Source organism: Anser brachyrhynchus, assembly GCF_964034855.1.
Source record: "Anser brachyrhynchus genome assembly, chromosome: 11".
Taxonomy (NCBI): Eukaryota; Metazoa; Chordata; class Aves; order Anseriformes; family Anatidae; genus Anser; species Anser brachyrhynchus.
In genome coordinates this window covers 10543960-10556416 of record NC_137706.1, presented here as the reverse complement: position 1 = coordinate 10556416, position 12457 = coordinate 10543960, and the positions used below count along the sequence as shown (strand labels likewise).

Here is a 12457-nt window from a genome sequence, read left to right as displayed (position 1 = left end):
GGATGGACACAATGCAGGCAACAACCTCACCTGCTGGGCACAGCCCTGCGGCACCAAGGCCAGGAGAGCAGAGCAGGGCGGTCTGTAGCCAGCAGTCCCCATGCAAAAGCAGGGCACCAAGGTAAGCCCACGATCAGCCTTGGGAAGCCCGGGAGGACAGCCCCACAAACGGCTGCCCAGGCCTGAGCTTAAACGGAGCTCCTTTCGAAACCTTCAGGGCCCCAGGTGGCCTGCACTCAAACCTGTGAAGTGCCAGCTGTTGCCACTGCTGCTCTGACCAGTTCCAGTATCTCTGGGCTCTTCCTCAAGTAGCTTCACTGTGTTAAGATTGCAGGAAACAAAAAAACACGGTTTGCTGCTGTGTTACAGCAGGCAATGTCAGCAACATCAGCAGGGCTGTGCTTCCCAGCATGTGAGGCTGAAACGCAGGAGTGCCTTGGCTTATCTCCCTGGGGCTGCTGCCCTGACTTGAAGCGAATCCTTATTTCAATCTGTGTCGGGTGGCGTGTTCACCAGACTTATGTAAAATGTTGTGATCGTAGCCCGCAGTCGAAATATCCAAGCCTTTCTACGTATTCTGTTGTTGTTGCTATTTTAGGGGACCCTGATGTCTCTGGGGGATGACTCAGAGAAGTTGGGCAGCATTAATCCAGACTAACAGTCTGATTCAGGAATGCATCTTTACGTAAGAAAACTGCTTGAGCATATGCTTATCTTTGCAGCCTCGAATTAAACTGTCTCACACACTATCCTGCTTTGGGCATGGAGCAGCAGTAGCCAGAATCTGCTGATGCTCTTCAGTAGCTCCTCAGTAGCCAGCTCCTGGTCTCAGAGCATTTCTGGAGGGCCATACATCCATCTGGCAAGTTTGGCTGCTTTTGGCGAGGTCAGCAAAGAACAAGCACAGGATAAACTGAGACACGGGGTTCAGAGCTTACCTGTGCTCCCCCACTCCTCTGCTCGCCCTTGCCGAGATCTCCAGCCCCGCAGCACGGTCGTACCGGTTCAGAGACACTAGGATGCAAGTGGCCACAGATGTCGGTGCACTGGGCTGAGAACATCGCAGTGCGCCAGCCGGCTGATGCCTGTTGCAGAGGTACCTGCAAACACCTCTTGTTTGACTGCAAGAGCTGTCCTGTTCCAGGCAGAAAGCCAAGTTGCTGAGGGACTCTGCAGAAAACTGTGCTCTGCACCAGGGCTGTGCTGGATCACCTGTTTTCTGCATGAGGTAGAAATACAAATTTGTTATTCTAGCAAAAATTGTGATAAAGTCTGGCCAGTGTCACACTTGGATCTTTCTGGTTTGTCCACCTTTGGTGCCTGAGGGTGGCCTTTGGGCTGTCAGTGCAGTTCTGTGTTCCACAGCATTTATTTTTTTTAAGGATAAAACCACCTATTATGCTGCCTAATTCCCTGTAACATTGGCTGCATCTGCATTTAATCGGGAGGATGGTTTGCATACAGATTCCTCCGCCAGTGGGAAGCATGCGAGCCGGTGAAAGGGGAGCAGAGGAAGCGGATCGGCCCGTGGCCCCAGTCCACCCCAGCACCTGCTCAAGTCCTGCTGGATGTCAGCACGTGCCTTAGTGTTTCGCAGGGCTGGAGCCTGATCTGTCCTGCCCGCTATTAAATCAAGCTGAGCTCGCTTTCTGGGATCAGTTTGGTATGCGTGATCATGGAAACCTCCACAGGGCACTCCCAGGACTTTTCCGGTTTATTTTGCTCTTTGAGCCAAACGCTATTTAAGTACACTCGTTCCTGAATGAAGCCGGCTCCCAGGTCAATAGACCTGCTGCTGCCGTGGCTGGAAGAGGGCTCTGGAAAACGCAGACGATCTTCTGGAAATGCCTGCAACTGCCTGCAGATCTCTGACTTGAATTTTGATGTCTCAGAAGCTTTCTGGGCCAACTTACTCTCTCCATTTGCTTGTTTACCTCTTATTTAATCCTGGTAAAATAATTATGGTATTTGAATTGGAGCCACAAGGGTTGCAGTGATGAAGTGACCTTACTTGTGGTGGTGCTCTGGGGGCAGTAGTGGTGTGTGTGTACAGGGGCTTTACAGGCATGGATCCTCCTGTCGCCTGTCTCCTAATTTCAGGGAGGACAGTGCTCAGCGTGGTGTCACACAGGTGCTGGCAGGGAGCGAGCTGTCTGCATGAGTTGGTGCCGATGCATCTGTTGTTCCAGCTTGTGGCCGCTCCGTGTGGACAGAGCATACGCTCCGCTGGAGGTGGGATGACAAGAGAGGACTGTTGGAGCTTTAGCATGTGCACCAGGAAGATCCTAAATGAGAGGTGGCCCTAAATCCACGTCCATTGTAGTTTCATCACTTGATCCCTCACAACAGCTCAACCCATGGGGAACATCCACATTTTGGGGGGCTGAAACAGGCTGGTGCATGGCAGTCTGCTTTCAGAGCCACAGGCACGTATCCCAGCACTTTTCAAAACACAGGATGCCTTGTTCTTACATCTCTCCATTTCCACCTTGACCACTGCTTGTCATGCTACGTGCTGCCATTGCATGGTTTAGCAGATGCACGTGGTAAATGAATTTCTCGGCACAGATGGAGTTTAGCAGAAGGCACCTCTTCAGATGAGAGAGCACAAGCAAGGGGAGCAAGGCCTGGGATATTCAGTGTTAGCAGGCAGGAGTGGGGCTCGGCTCTGGGCATATTTGCAAAGAGCAATATTTCAACAAATATGAACTTAAAAGCAGAGTCCAAGGCAAAAAGCTTGAGGCAAGATGTGTTAATCAGTCAGAAGAATTTGGGTTCCTGACTCGGTAAGTGCTGCAGAGCTCAGCCAGGTGGTATTTGCACTACTGCCATTATTTGCAAAGCCTTCTTCTGCTGGAATTTCTCCAGCTTGCACAGCTTCTGGACCACGGTGATCTGAGGGGCACCTCAGCACACACTCGGGGTTCAGGTAACTAATGGGTGTGTAGGCAGCCAAAATCAGCCCCCAGGGAGAACAGCAGAAGCTGGGCACAGGGAACTCTCTTGAGTTTCCCTCCACCAACTGCAGGAATTCCACAGGTCTCAGGGGATGGAGGAGAAGGGTTTTTTTCCAGAGATATTTGCCCAGCCCCACCTGGGCCAAGGAGCAGCGGAGCAGGAATGAGGCAGGGGTGCACTACTGAAATGGGTGAGATTGCTGGCATACATCAAATCCCCAGGTCTCCTTCTCAGAACAGAGCCTCGGTGCAGTGCTGGGGGGCACCAGCACTTTTGTAGCATTTTGGTACAGCAAAGAGGGGCTCATGGGGGTGCCTGTGTCAAGGCTGTGGGGCTGGATGGCAGATCATTGAAATGTCAGGCTCCATGCGGTGCTATCAGAGAGAAGGGAAGCTGCTGTGAGTTATTGTGCAGGGTGAGTATTTGTGGCCGCCGTCCCTGGCTGCTCTCAATCACATCTGTGGGCCTGAGCAATCAGCTGAACTGGAATCAATCAGGCACCCGTGGATGTGCAGTGAAGAACTCCTCCATCTGGAAATGAAATGAGCGTGCAGAGAAGCCCTGCTCCCGTAAATCCCTTAAGCATGTGCTTAACTTCATGGAGCAAGGTGATTGCAATGCAATATTTTATTCTTGTCAGCTTCAGTGTTAGCAGTTACTAGAATCACTTGCGTAATTAAGCTCTTGCAAGAATAAAATGAAAAAGCACCAGGTGCCTTTGGAGATCTAAATCATTTTTCAGATTGGGTAGAACAGCAGTTTTCAACTTTCTTAGGTAGCTGGAATCCTAAAATCCTCCATGGCAGCGCAGATCCCCTCGCAAGGAATTGAAGGCAGCAGCCATGCTTCTCTGGAGTACCTTTCGCCAACCTTTCAAGGAGACAGTGAGCACCCAGGGCTCTGCACGTGACTGGGTGAACCACTGGGTCAGAAGCTTTGTAGCTTTTGCAAAGGGCATGGCTATAACTTCATACCGAGACATCTTTTTAATAACTACAGATCAGCGTTTTAACCGTGCTCGTTAAAACAGACCAGTCTTGTCATTAGCACAGACTGACACACACAGCTCTGGGCCAGCAGTGAAGTGCTGATCCGTGTCTCACGGGGAAAAAGATAAGCCTGGGACCGTAGGAGGAGAACCACGTCTCCACGTCTATGGGATGGCGTTCTTTGGTGCACAGGGAAGATCCCATCACTGTTTGTAAACATTTAGTTCTGGAATTAGACATAAAAAGGGAGACAGTCGGGTTTGGAAGGCAGCAATTGTCTGAAATTGCCCCTGCACTGGGTGGGAGGAAGAGAATTGAGGGCACGTTCACTGCAGGTGTAACGGAGCTGCTGTGACTGACGTTTATTGCGAAGAGAAGGTGAAGGTTCACTGATGCCGGGAGATTTGTTGACACACTGTGAGCCCGAACTCAACCTGCCTTCCTTTATATATACATACCTGAGAAAGTTTAAATGTGTTTCTAAAGGACTATGCACTACCGAATGGGCTGCAGTATTTACCCTGTGAGATGTTCAGGTGGGAGGTGACACTGCCAGGTCCCTGGGGGACAGTGAAGCGGTGCTCCTGGCACTGTGCATCGCTGCCCAGGGCTTAGGACATCCTTAAATTAAGCGACATTGACTATACCCGGTACCCGGCCTCTGGAGAGCTGCAGGAAGCCGGAGGGGCACAAGGGCACCGTGCTTGGAGGAGGCTCCGGAGCTCTGCAGCTTCGGCAGGGGCCAGGAGAGGGCAGCGGGGAGGCGCTGGCGGCACGGGGCGGGGGCGCTGGGGTGGCTGCCGGGCTTCAACTGGTGGAGGGCTCGCTGCCCCAACACCTGGATGACCCCGTCCCGGAGAGAAAGGTCAAGCACGGCCTCTAGGATGCTGCCTTGATAAAAACCCTGCTGTCCGGTCAACACCTTTCTCGGCTCCTCAGGCCCAGTGGGTGCTACAGCAGACACGCTGCCATAAGCCTGCTTGCTTGTTGGTGACCCATGTCACCGGCTGGGCAGGACACAGAGCCCCCGGAGGTGCCACACACCCCCTGGGGACACTGCACCACTCTGTGACCCCTTTTGCACCAGGACATGACACGGAGTTGTGCAGCCAGCCACCGCCTGGCACAGAGGGTCCTGGAGCCACATAGAGGTCAGAGCGTGGGCTTTGTGGCACCAGGTGAGGACCTGTGACAACCAACCGAGCCACCAGCGCTTGACATGTGAGATGGCACCAGCCTGGCAAGTGTCCAGCTGGTAAGTCCAGAGCTAAACAAAGCCAGTGCTATTTATATTTATGTAGGGCAGGATGATTAATGCCCAGGCCTTCGCCATTCTAAATAAGTAGGGTAATTAAGGAGCTGGCTTTATTTACTAGGTAGGTTGGCATGAGGTAATGTGCGTGCCCAGCCCCGATGTCTCCCAGCCCAGCTCGCACCCACCTGTGCCACTGGGATGCACTCCTGACCCAGCCACAGGCACGATGCTGGGGCAGAGCAGGACGCGGGGACAGCAGGCTGCCCGTGGATGGAGACCCAGGGCTTCAGCAGGTCCCCCGAATGTAGGTGCTGCCCCTCCTGCCTCCTGGTACAGCGCAGTCAGAGCTGGCATCTGTCACGTTGCACCACCAGGCCCTCTCCTTCCTCTGGGCACCCTCTGGGCTGGGGAGAGAACAGGGCACTGGTGTAAGAGGGGTGTTTGCACAGCAGCTGTTTGGGGCGGACAATGGGCAGTTGCAACTGGAGAGAATTCACTGGGAGCAGCTGTGGTGCTACAAAACACCTGGAGCTGATTTTTGGAGCTACTTGTAGATCTGAAAATGCAGACCGGTACCCAGCAGGGCTTCCAGAGCATCTGCCCAGGAAATCAGACACCTCATCTGCTTGGGTCCCCAAGGGCACCTACCTGCCTCACCCTGAACTTCAGCCCCTGACACTGTGACCATCATTACACTTTACGTGCTCCATCAGCAAATAAACACCCCTGCAGCTTTTGGGCGGCAGCTTCTAATTTTCTGCAAGTGCCACTGCCTGTTTCATAAGGTATTTGTTGTTTGTGCTGCATTAGGACAGCGGAAGCACAAGCAGGAAGCAGGATCCCGCTGTGCCAGGTGCTGCACAAACACAAAGCACCGCGGTGACTCCTGTCCCAAAGAGCTGATGAAACTCATCACTCCTACGCTGCATACTGCAAGGCTGAGTCTCCCCCGCCCTCTGGGCACAGGGTCATTTTCATCCAGGTAAAGTGGGTGAATAACGTTACCACATCAGAATGACCTGCTTCACCAAGGTAGAAATGATCCCCCAGGGCACGAGGAAGCAGAGGATTAGTGCCTGGCGGCGGCGAAGGTAGCCCTGGAGTCCTCCCGGGGCTGTGCAGTCTCCTCACATCCGCAGTGAATAGCAATGGAGGATATGGTATCAGCTGGCTCTCTTCTGGGCCAGGCTACAGCCTGTTACCAAGCCAACCGGAGTCCCTCACACTCCCCAAACGGCTGCGAACAATAAGCCCAGCTCGCCTCCTCCGTCCCTCAGCTGTACCAGGCCGAGCACATCTGATATTGGAAACAGAGCTGCCCTAGCCGTGCCACTGCAAAGGCAGGCGGTGGTGGAGAAAGCTGGCGGGTGGGGTGCAAGCTGAGCGGTCAGGGCGCTGTGTGACGTGGGGGGCAAAGGGCACTCAACGCCTGCCGCGCCCCAGACCCACAGCCTGGCGTCCAGCTCAGTGTCTGTCCCTGCCCTCTGTGAGAGCGTCCAAGAGAGGCCCCAGCAGGGACAGGGGCACATGAGAGCAGCGCTGGCCCTACGTCCCTGACCTGCCCAGAGCATTCTCGAATGGCAGGCTCAGCCCCAGCTGTTTGCAGAAGGGAAAGGTCTGTTTGTGAGCACGTTACAAAGCCACTACTGCATACTCTGCCCCCCTGCAAAATGCCAGATTAAATAATAAACAGCTCTAGACAAGGCTGCCTCTTTTTATAGTACCTGCCCTGCAAGGAGCCTTTTTTTGGGTTATGCAGCCCACTGAAGAAAGGGAATCATGCCCAGCAAAACTGTGAAAAACTGAGTATTTTTATCTCCGCTGACCAGAAAGCAAAGCTGGAGCAGAGATGCCACCTGGCATAGCTGGGGTCACACAAGGTTTCATGGTTGGGAACCAGGGAAAAACAAGTGGCACAGAGGCGGGATTACCTCTCCCTTTGTCCATGGGCAGATGTTGCTGTTCCACACTTGAGCAGTGTCTGCATGCCTGCTGCTGCACGATCTCTCCCAAAGGCTGAATGACCTGCGTGACCCACATTAAGTCAGTTTTCCTTGGGAGATGTGTGTGGACCTGCTCTCCTTGGAAAACATGGGCTGTGTGTAGAGATCCACTGCTTGTAATCACCATTGCCCACGTTCTTCCTGGGACACTGGAAACAGGCCTCTGAAACACAGAGATGGAGGGATCTGATAAACCCTGACTGGTAAGGGGCTGCCCCGCATTTGGGCAACATCTGCATCAACCGAAACCTGTGAGGCATCAAACAGAGGGGTCAGGGCCAAGCCCACATACCCATACTGGTACCAGCACCTCACTGAACCTATTTTCCCTCACATTTCTTTACATTTTCCTGTAATTTCCCACACATTCCCTTCACGTTTCCTTCCTATTTCCCTGTTATTTTCCTCACACTTCTTTCCTTCACACTTCCCCCATATTTCCCTGGGATTTCCTTCCCATTTTCCCTTTAAATTTCTCTCCTATTTCCCTCACACATCTTTCCTTCACATTTCCCTGTCATTTTCCTCATTTTTTTTTCTTCACATTTCCTCATATTATCCTGTCATTTCCCTCACACTTCTTTCCTTCATATATCTCTGGGATTTCTCCCACATTTTCCCTTCGAATTTCTCTCATATTTCCCTCACACTTCTTTTCTGTGCATTTCCCTTATATTTCCCTGACATTTCCCTCACACGTCTGTCCTTCATGTTTCCCTCATATTACCCTGTCATTTCCCTCACATTTTCCCTTTACCTTTCTCTCATATTTCCCTCACATTTCTCTGGGATTGTTCTCATATTTTCCCTTTACATTTTTCTCATATTTTCCTCACACTTTTTTCCTTCACATTTCCCTCATGTTTCTTTCCTTCACATTTCTCTGGGATTTCCCTCACATTTTCCCTTCACATTTGTCTCATATTTCCCTCACACTTCTTTCCTTCACATTTCTCTGGGATTTCTCTCACATTTTCCATTTTTCTCGTATTTCCCTCACGCTTCTTTCCTTCACATTTCCTTGGGATTTCTCTCACATTTTCCCTCTACATTTCTCTCCTATTTCCCCTCACACATTTTTCCTTCACATTTCCCTTATATTTCCGTGTCATTTTCCTCATGTTACTTTCCTTCACATTCTCCTCACATTTCTCTGGGATTTCTCTCACGTTTTCCCTGTACATTTCTCTCACATTTCCCTTACACTTCTTTTCTTCACATTTCTCTGGGATTTCTCTCACATTTTCCCTTTACATTTCTCTCCTATTTCCCCTCACACATTTTTCTTTCACATTTCACTTATATTTCCCTCTTATTTCCCTCACACTTCTTTCCTTCAAATTTTCTTCACATTTCCCTGGGACTTCCCTCACATTTTCCCTTCACATTTCTCTCCTATTTCCCTCGCGCTTCTTTTCTTCACATTTCTCTGGGATTTCTCTCCCATTTTCCATTTCTCTCCTATTTCCCTCACGCTTCTTTTCTTCACATTTCTCTGGGATTTCTCTCCTGTTTTCCATTTCTCTCCTATTTCCCTCACGCTTCTTCACATTTCTCTGGGATTTCTCTCCCGTTTTCCATTTCTCTCCTATTTCCCTCACGCTTCTTTTCTTCACATTTCTCTAGGATTTCTCTCCCGTTTTCCATTTCTCTCCTATTTCCCTCACGCTTCTTTTCTTCACATTTCTCTGGGATTTCTCTCCCGTCTTCCATTTCTCTCCTATTTCCCTCACGCTTCTTTTCTTCACATTTCTCTGGGATTTCTCTCCCATTTTCCATTTCTCTCCTATTTCCCTCACGCTTCTTTTCTTCACATTTCTCTGGGATTTCTCTCCCGTCTTCCATTTCTCTCCTATTTCCCTCACGCTTCTTTTCTTCACATTTCTCTGGGATTTCTCTCCCGTCTTCCATTTCTCTCCTATTTCCCTCACGCTTCTTTTCTTCACATTTCTCTGGGATTTCTCTCCCGATTTCCATTTCTCTCCTATTTCCCTCACGCTTCTTTTCTTCACATTTCCTTGTGATTTCTCTCCCATTTTCCATTTCTCTCCTATTTCCCTCACGCTTCTTTTCTTCACATTTCTCTGGGATTTCTCTCCCGATTTCCATTTCTCTCCTATTTCCCTCACGCTTCTTTTCTTCACATTTCTCTGGGATTTCTCTCCCGTTTTCCATTTCTCTCCTACTTCCCTCACGCTTCACACTCCCCTGACGTCCCCCCATCACACCCCTCGCACCACACAGCCCCCACAACGACCAACCACACCGACGACCCCGGCGGTGCAGCACCCCCCTAACCCCACGGCTGAGCGAGGCGCCACGCTCAGCATGGCGGCCGCGCCGCACTCAAGATGGCGGCGGCGCGCGGGGCGGGAAGGAAGCGGGCGGGGAGCGGCGCGCACTCAAGATGGCTCCCGGCGGGGCGAAGGGAGATGGCGGCGGCCGCGCAGGCGCGGCGCCTGAGGCGCGGCGGCGTGACGTGCCGTGCCGTGCGGCGCCGTGCCGTGCCGTGCGTGCGCGGCGCGCGGTGACGGAGCGGGGCGGCCGCGTCCCTTTGTTGGCGCTGAGGCGGCCGAGGCGCGGCGGCGCCGGGAGCGGCAGCGGGCGGGCGGGCGGGGAGCCGCCGCTTGGCCGCCTCGCCATGGACTCGGACGAGGGCTACAACTACGAGTTCGACGAGGACGAGGAGTGCAGCGAGGACAGCGGCGCGGAGGAGGACGAGGAGGACGACGAGGAGGACGAGCCCGACGACAACCTGGACCTGGGCGAGGTGGAGCTGGTGGAGCCCGGCCTCCGCGTCGGCGGCGAGCGCGACGGGCTGCTGGGCGGCGAGACGGGCGGGCTGGGGCCCGGCGGCGGCGGCGGCGGCGGCCTGGGCGGCGGGCCGGGCCCCGGCGGCGGCGGCGGCCCGGAGCAGGAGGAGGACTACCGCTACGAGGTGCTGACGGCCGAGCAGATCCTGCAGCACATGGTGGAGTGCATCCGCGAGGTCAACGAAGTCATCCAGGTGCGCCGCGGCCGCGGGGAGGGGGCGCCCCGCGGCTCCCCGGGGGGTCCCCCGGCTTCGGGGGGTCCTCGGCCTCCCCCACCCCGACCCCCCCCGCTTCCCTCAGGTCGCTGCCCTTTGTGCGTCTCCCAGCCGGGATTTCTTTCCTTTCGTTATTAATATCATCGTTTTGCCTCCTCCACCCCCCGCGTCCCCCCCCCCCCCCCCCCCCAGCCGCCCGGTTACCGGAGGCAGGGCAGCGGTTGGCCGCTGTGGAACGGGCTGGCTTTGGTGCCCCCCCCCCCCCCCCCCCCGTCGGTTGTGGCGTTTTAAAAACGAAGCGGGGCTCCAAAGAACATCCACTGACTTCCGACGAGCGTATCTAATCTCCCGGCTCTTGTGCTGTTGGAAGAAATTCAAGCTGCTGAGGCTATCTAGCATCCTTTTCTAAATATTTACAGCTGGGTTTTGCTCCAGCTTGCCCTAAGTTTCTGGTGCCGTCCGCTTTTCCTTGCAGGTGACCAGAATGCGTGGGTTTTCTTTTGTTTTGGTTTGCTCGGTGTTATTCAGAGTTACAGCGAGCAAACAGCAAATGCTTTTCCTTACCCAACAGTGTGAACAGCAGTGTGAAAGTATTAAATTTCTGAAGTGGTGTGAGGAGACTAAATTTACTGATACTACATAACAAAGGACACCATTCCCCCAAATCAGTCGCTTCCTCGGTGCGTGTACTTCCAGCGTTAAATACGAGATGCCTCACTGAATGTTTTTGCCCAGCTGTCCTGTGCTCTACAGTGACTCCATGAGCAGCTTTAAAATGTGGCTGTATGTGCTGTAAAGCCACTGCAGTTTATGGGGAGCTTGATGCAAACAACTGCCCGAGTGTTCACCTAGGAAATGAGTAAATGGCAGTTCTTCAGTGAAATTAAAGTTTATAACTTTAATAATAGTACCACTCACGTAAGGCTTATAAAGGAGTCTGGCTCGATTAGCTGATTATGAGAGCGCTCGGCTAAAGAAGATCTCTTGGTTACGTATGGATATTTCCTTGCTACCAGTTATTGATCCTACCGGAGGGAAATAAAGATGTGCAAGTGGGAAGTAGACATGCAAACACTTGATAAAAGTTTTTAACTCTTTGAAGTAGTGATTAAAATGGTGAGTGTGTGTATAATGACTAAGACTGTTAGAATCATCATCCGTACTGGTGGTATTGGACAGACTCAGCCATTTGCCCCAGCTTTGAATAAGCAAAGTGGTGGAAATGTTTCTGCTGATGAGGAATACTGAGCATCCCGCTCCTGTGTGTCCCTGGCCTGATGAATTCACCTGTGTGTTTTTTAGGAGCTGACTTAAATGAGGTCCTCTTTTCTAGTCCATGGTTTTTCTTCCTTTTTAGACAGCCCTCAAGCTGTATAACTTGAGCACTGGGCCTCAGCATAGCAGAGCTAGTAGCCAGAAGTTGAGGGAGGTGGAGACCCTTCTCCTGTTCTTGCACCCAGGGTGGGGGTGGGAGGCCTGACCCTCCCCTGAGCTGGCTCTGTGGGGCTCTGCAGAGCACAGCTGGTCTGCAGGAGCTCTGTGGCTGCTGTTTTAGGTCTTGGTGTTAGGTTTGTGGTGGTTATTCCTGGTTTAGCAGGGTGCAGAAGGCCAGTTGGTGTGGAATATCATGAGTCAGCCTAGGACCTAACATCAGCTCAAGTGCTGGGAGACATCAGAAGAGGGTAGAAAAACATTAGGCTACTCCAAATAGCTTTGAAATGGCACCTTACTGCTACTGGATTTCTAGTCTCTTCGGAGGTAAGTGAACTTAATTCAGTCAGTGCCTCAGCATTTGCTCATCCTCACTTCTCTTGCTTGCGCTGAAAGCTTCCAGGGCTCCGTTCTGTATATTTCTTGCTTTTGGCGCCCAACCAGGATTGCTGCTGCTGCTTTTCTGGTTCAGTAAACCTTTTCTGGACTCACATTGGCTCAGGATCCTGCTGCGGATCCTTGGTTGCAATCCTGTGATTCACTTGTTCCAGTCTAGAACTGGATGGCTTTGGTTCCTGCGTATCTAAATTCGGTTCTTGATATTGAATGATAACGGTTGCAGTTGCCTGTTGCAGTCCTCAGGAGCTTATTTGTTACCACGCGGAGGTACCTGGTGTCCGAAAGCTTCAGCTGTAGGGCCTGTGCCCTCTCATCAGTGGAGGTACCAATTTCTGGTCAGAAGTAAGTCATGAATAGGGCTTTATTTTTCAGTTGATTGTTTTGCAGGTGCAAT

The 12457-nt window shown here is 52.3% G+C and overlaps 1 protein-coding gene and 1 long non-coding RNA gene across 3 annotated transcripts in view; one reads left to right on the top strand and one right to left on the bottom strand.

Annotated features, from left to right (window-relative positions):
* Window positions 1-2274: 2274 nt before the first annotated feature.
* Window positions 2275-9657, bottom strand: LOC308200869. 2 transcript variants are annotated; one of them, XR_013955886.1, is made up of 4 exons: window positions 9504-9657; window positions 7134-7368; window positions 5388-5606; window positions 2275-4173 (listed from the first exon to the last, which is right to left on the bottom strand). It is a non-coding gene; the product is annotated as an uncharacterized lncRNA (long non-coding RNA). The 2 variants fall into 2 exon arrangements; XR_013955887.1 differs by lacking the exon at window positions 2275-4173 and having other exon boundaries at window positions 5113-5606.
* A 141-nt stretch (window positions 9658-9798) lies between these two features.
* The window catches only part of ARIH1 (ariadne RBR E3 ubiquitin protein ligase 1), a 55745-nt gene continuing 53086 nt past the window's right edge, over window positions 9799-12457 (top strand). The window contains exon 1 of the mRNA XM_080607291.1: window positions 9799-10212. Coding sequence (XP_080463417.1) covers window positions 9847-10212 — 366 coding nt within the window. The 5' untranslated portion in view covers window positions 9799-9846. The remainder of the gene's footprint in view (window positions 10213-12457) is intronic.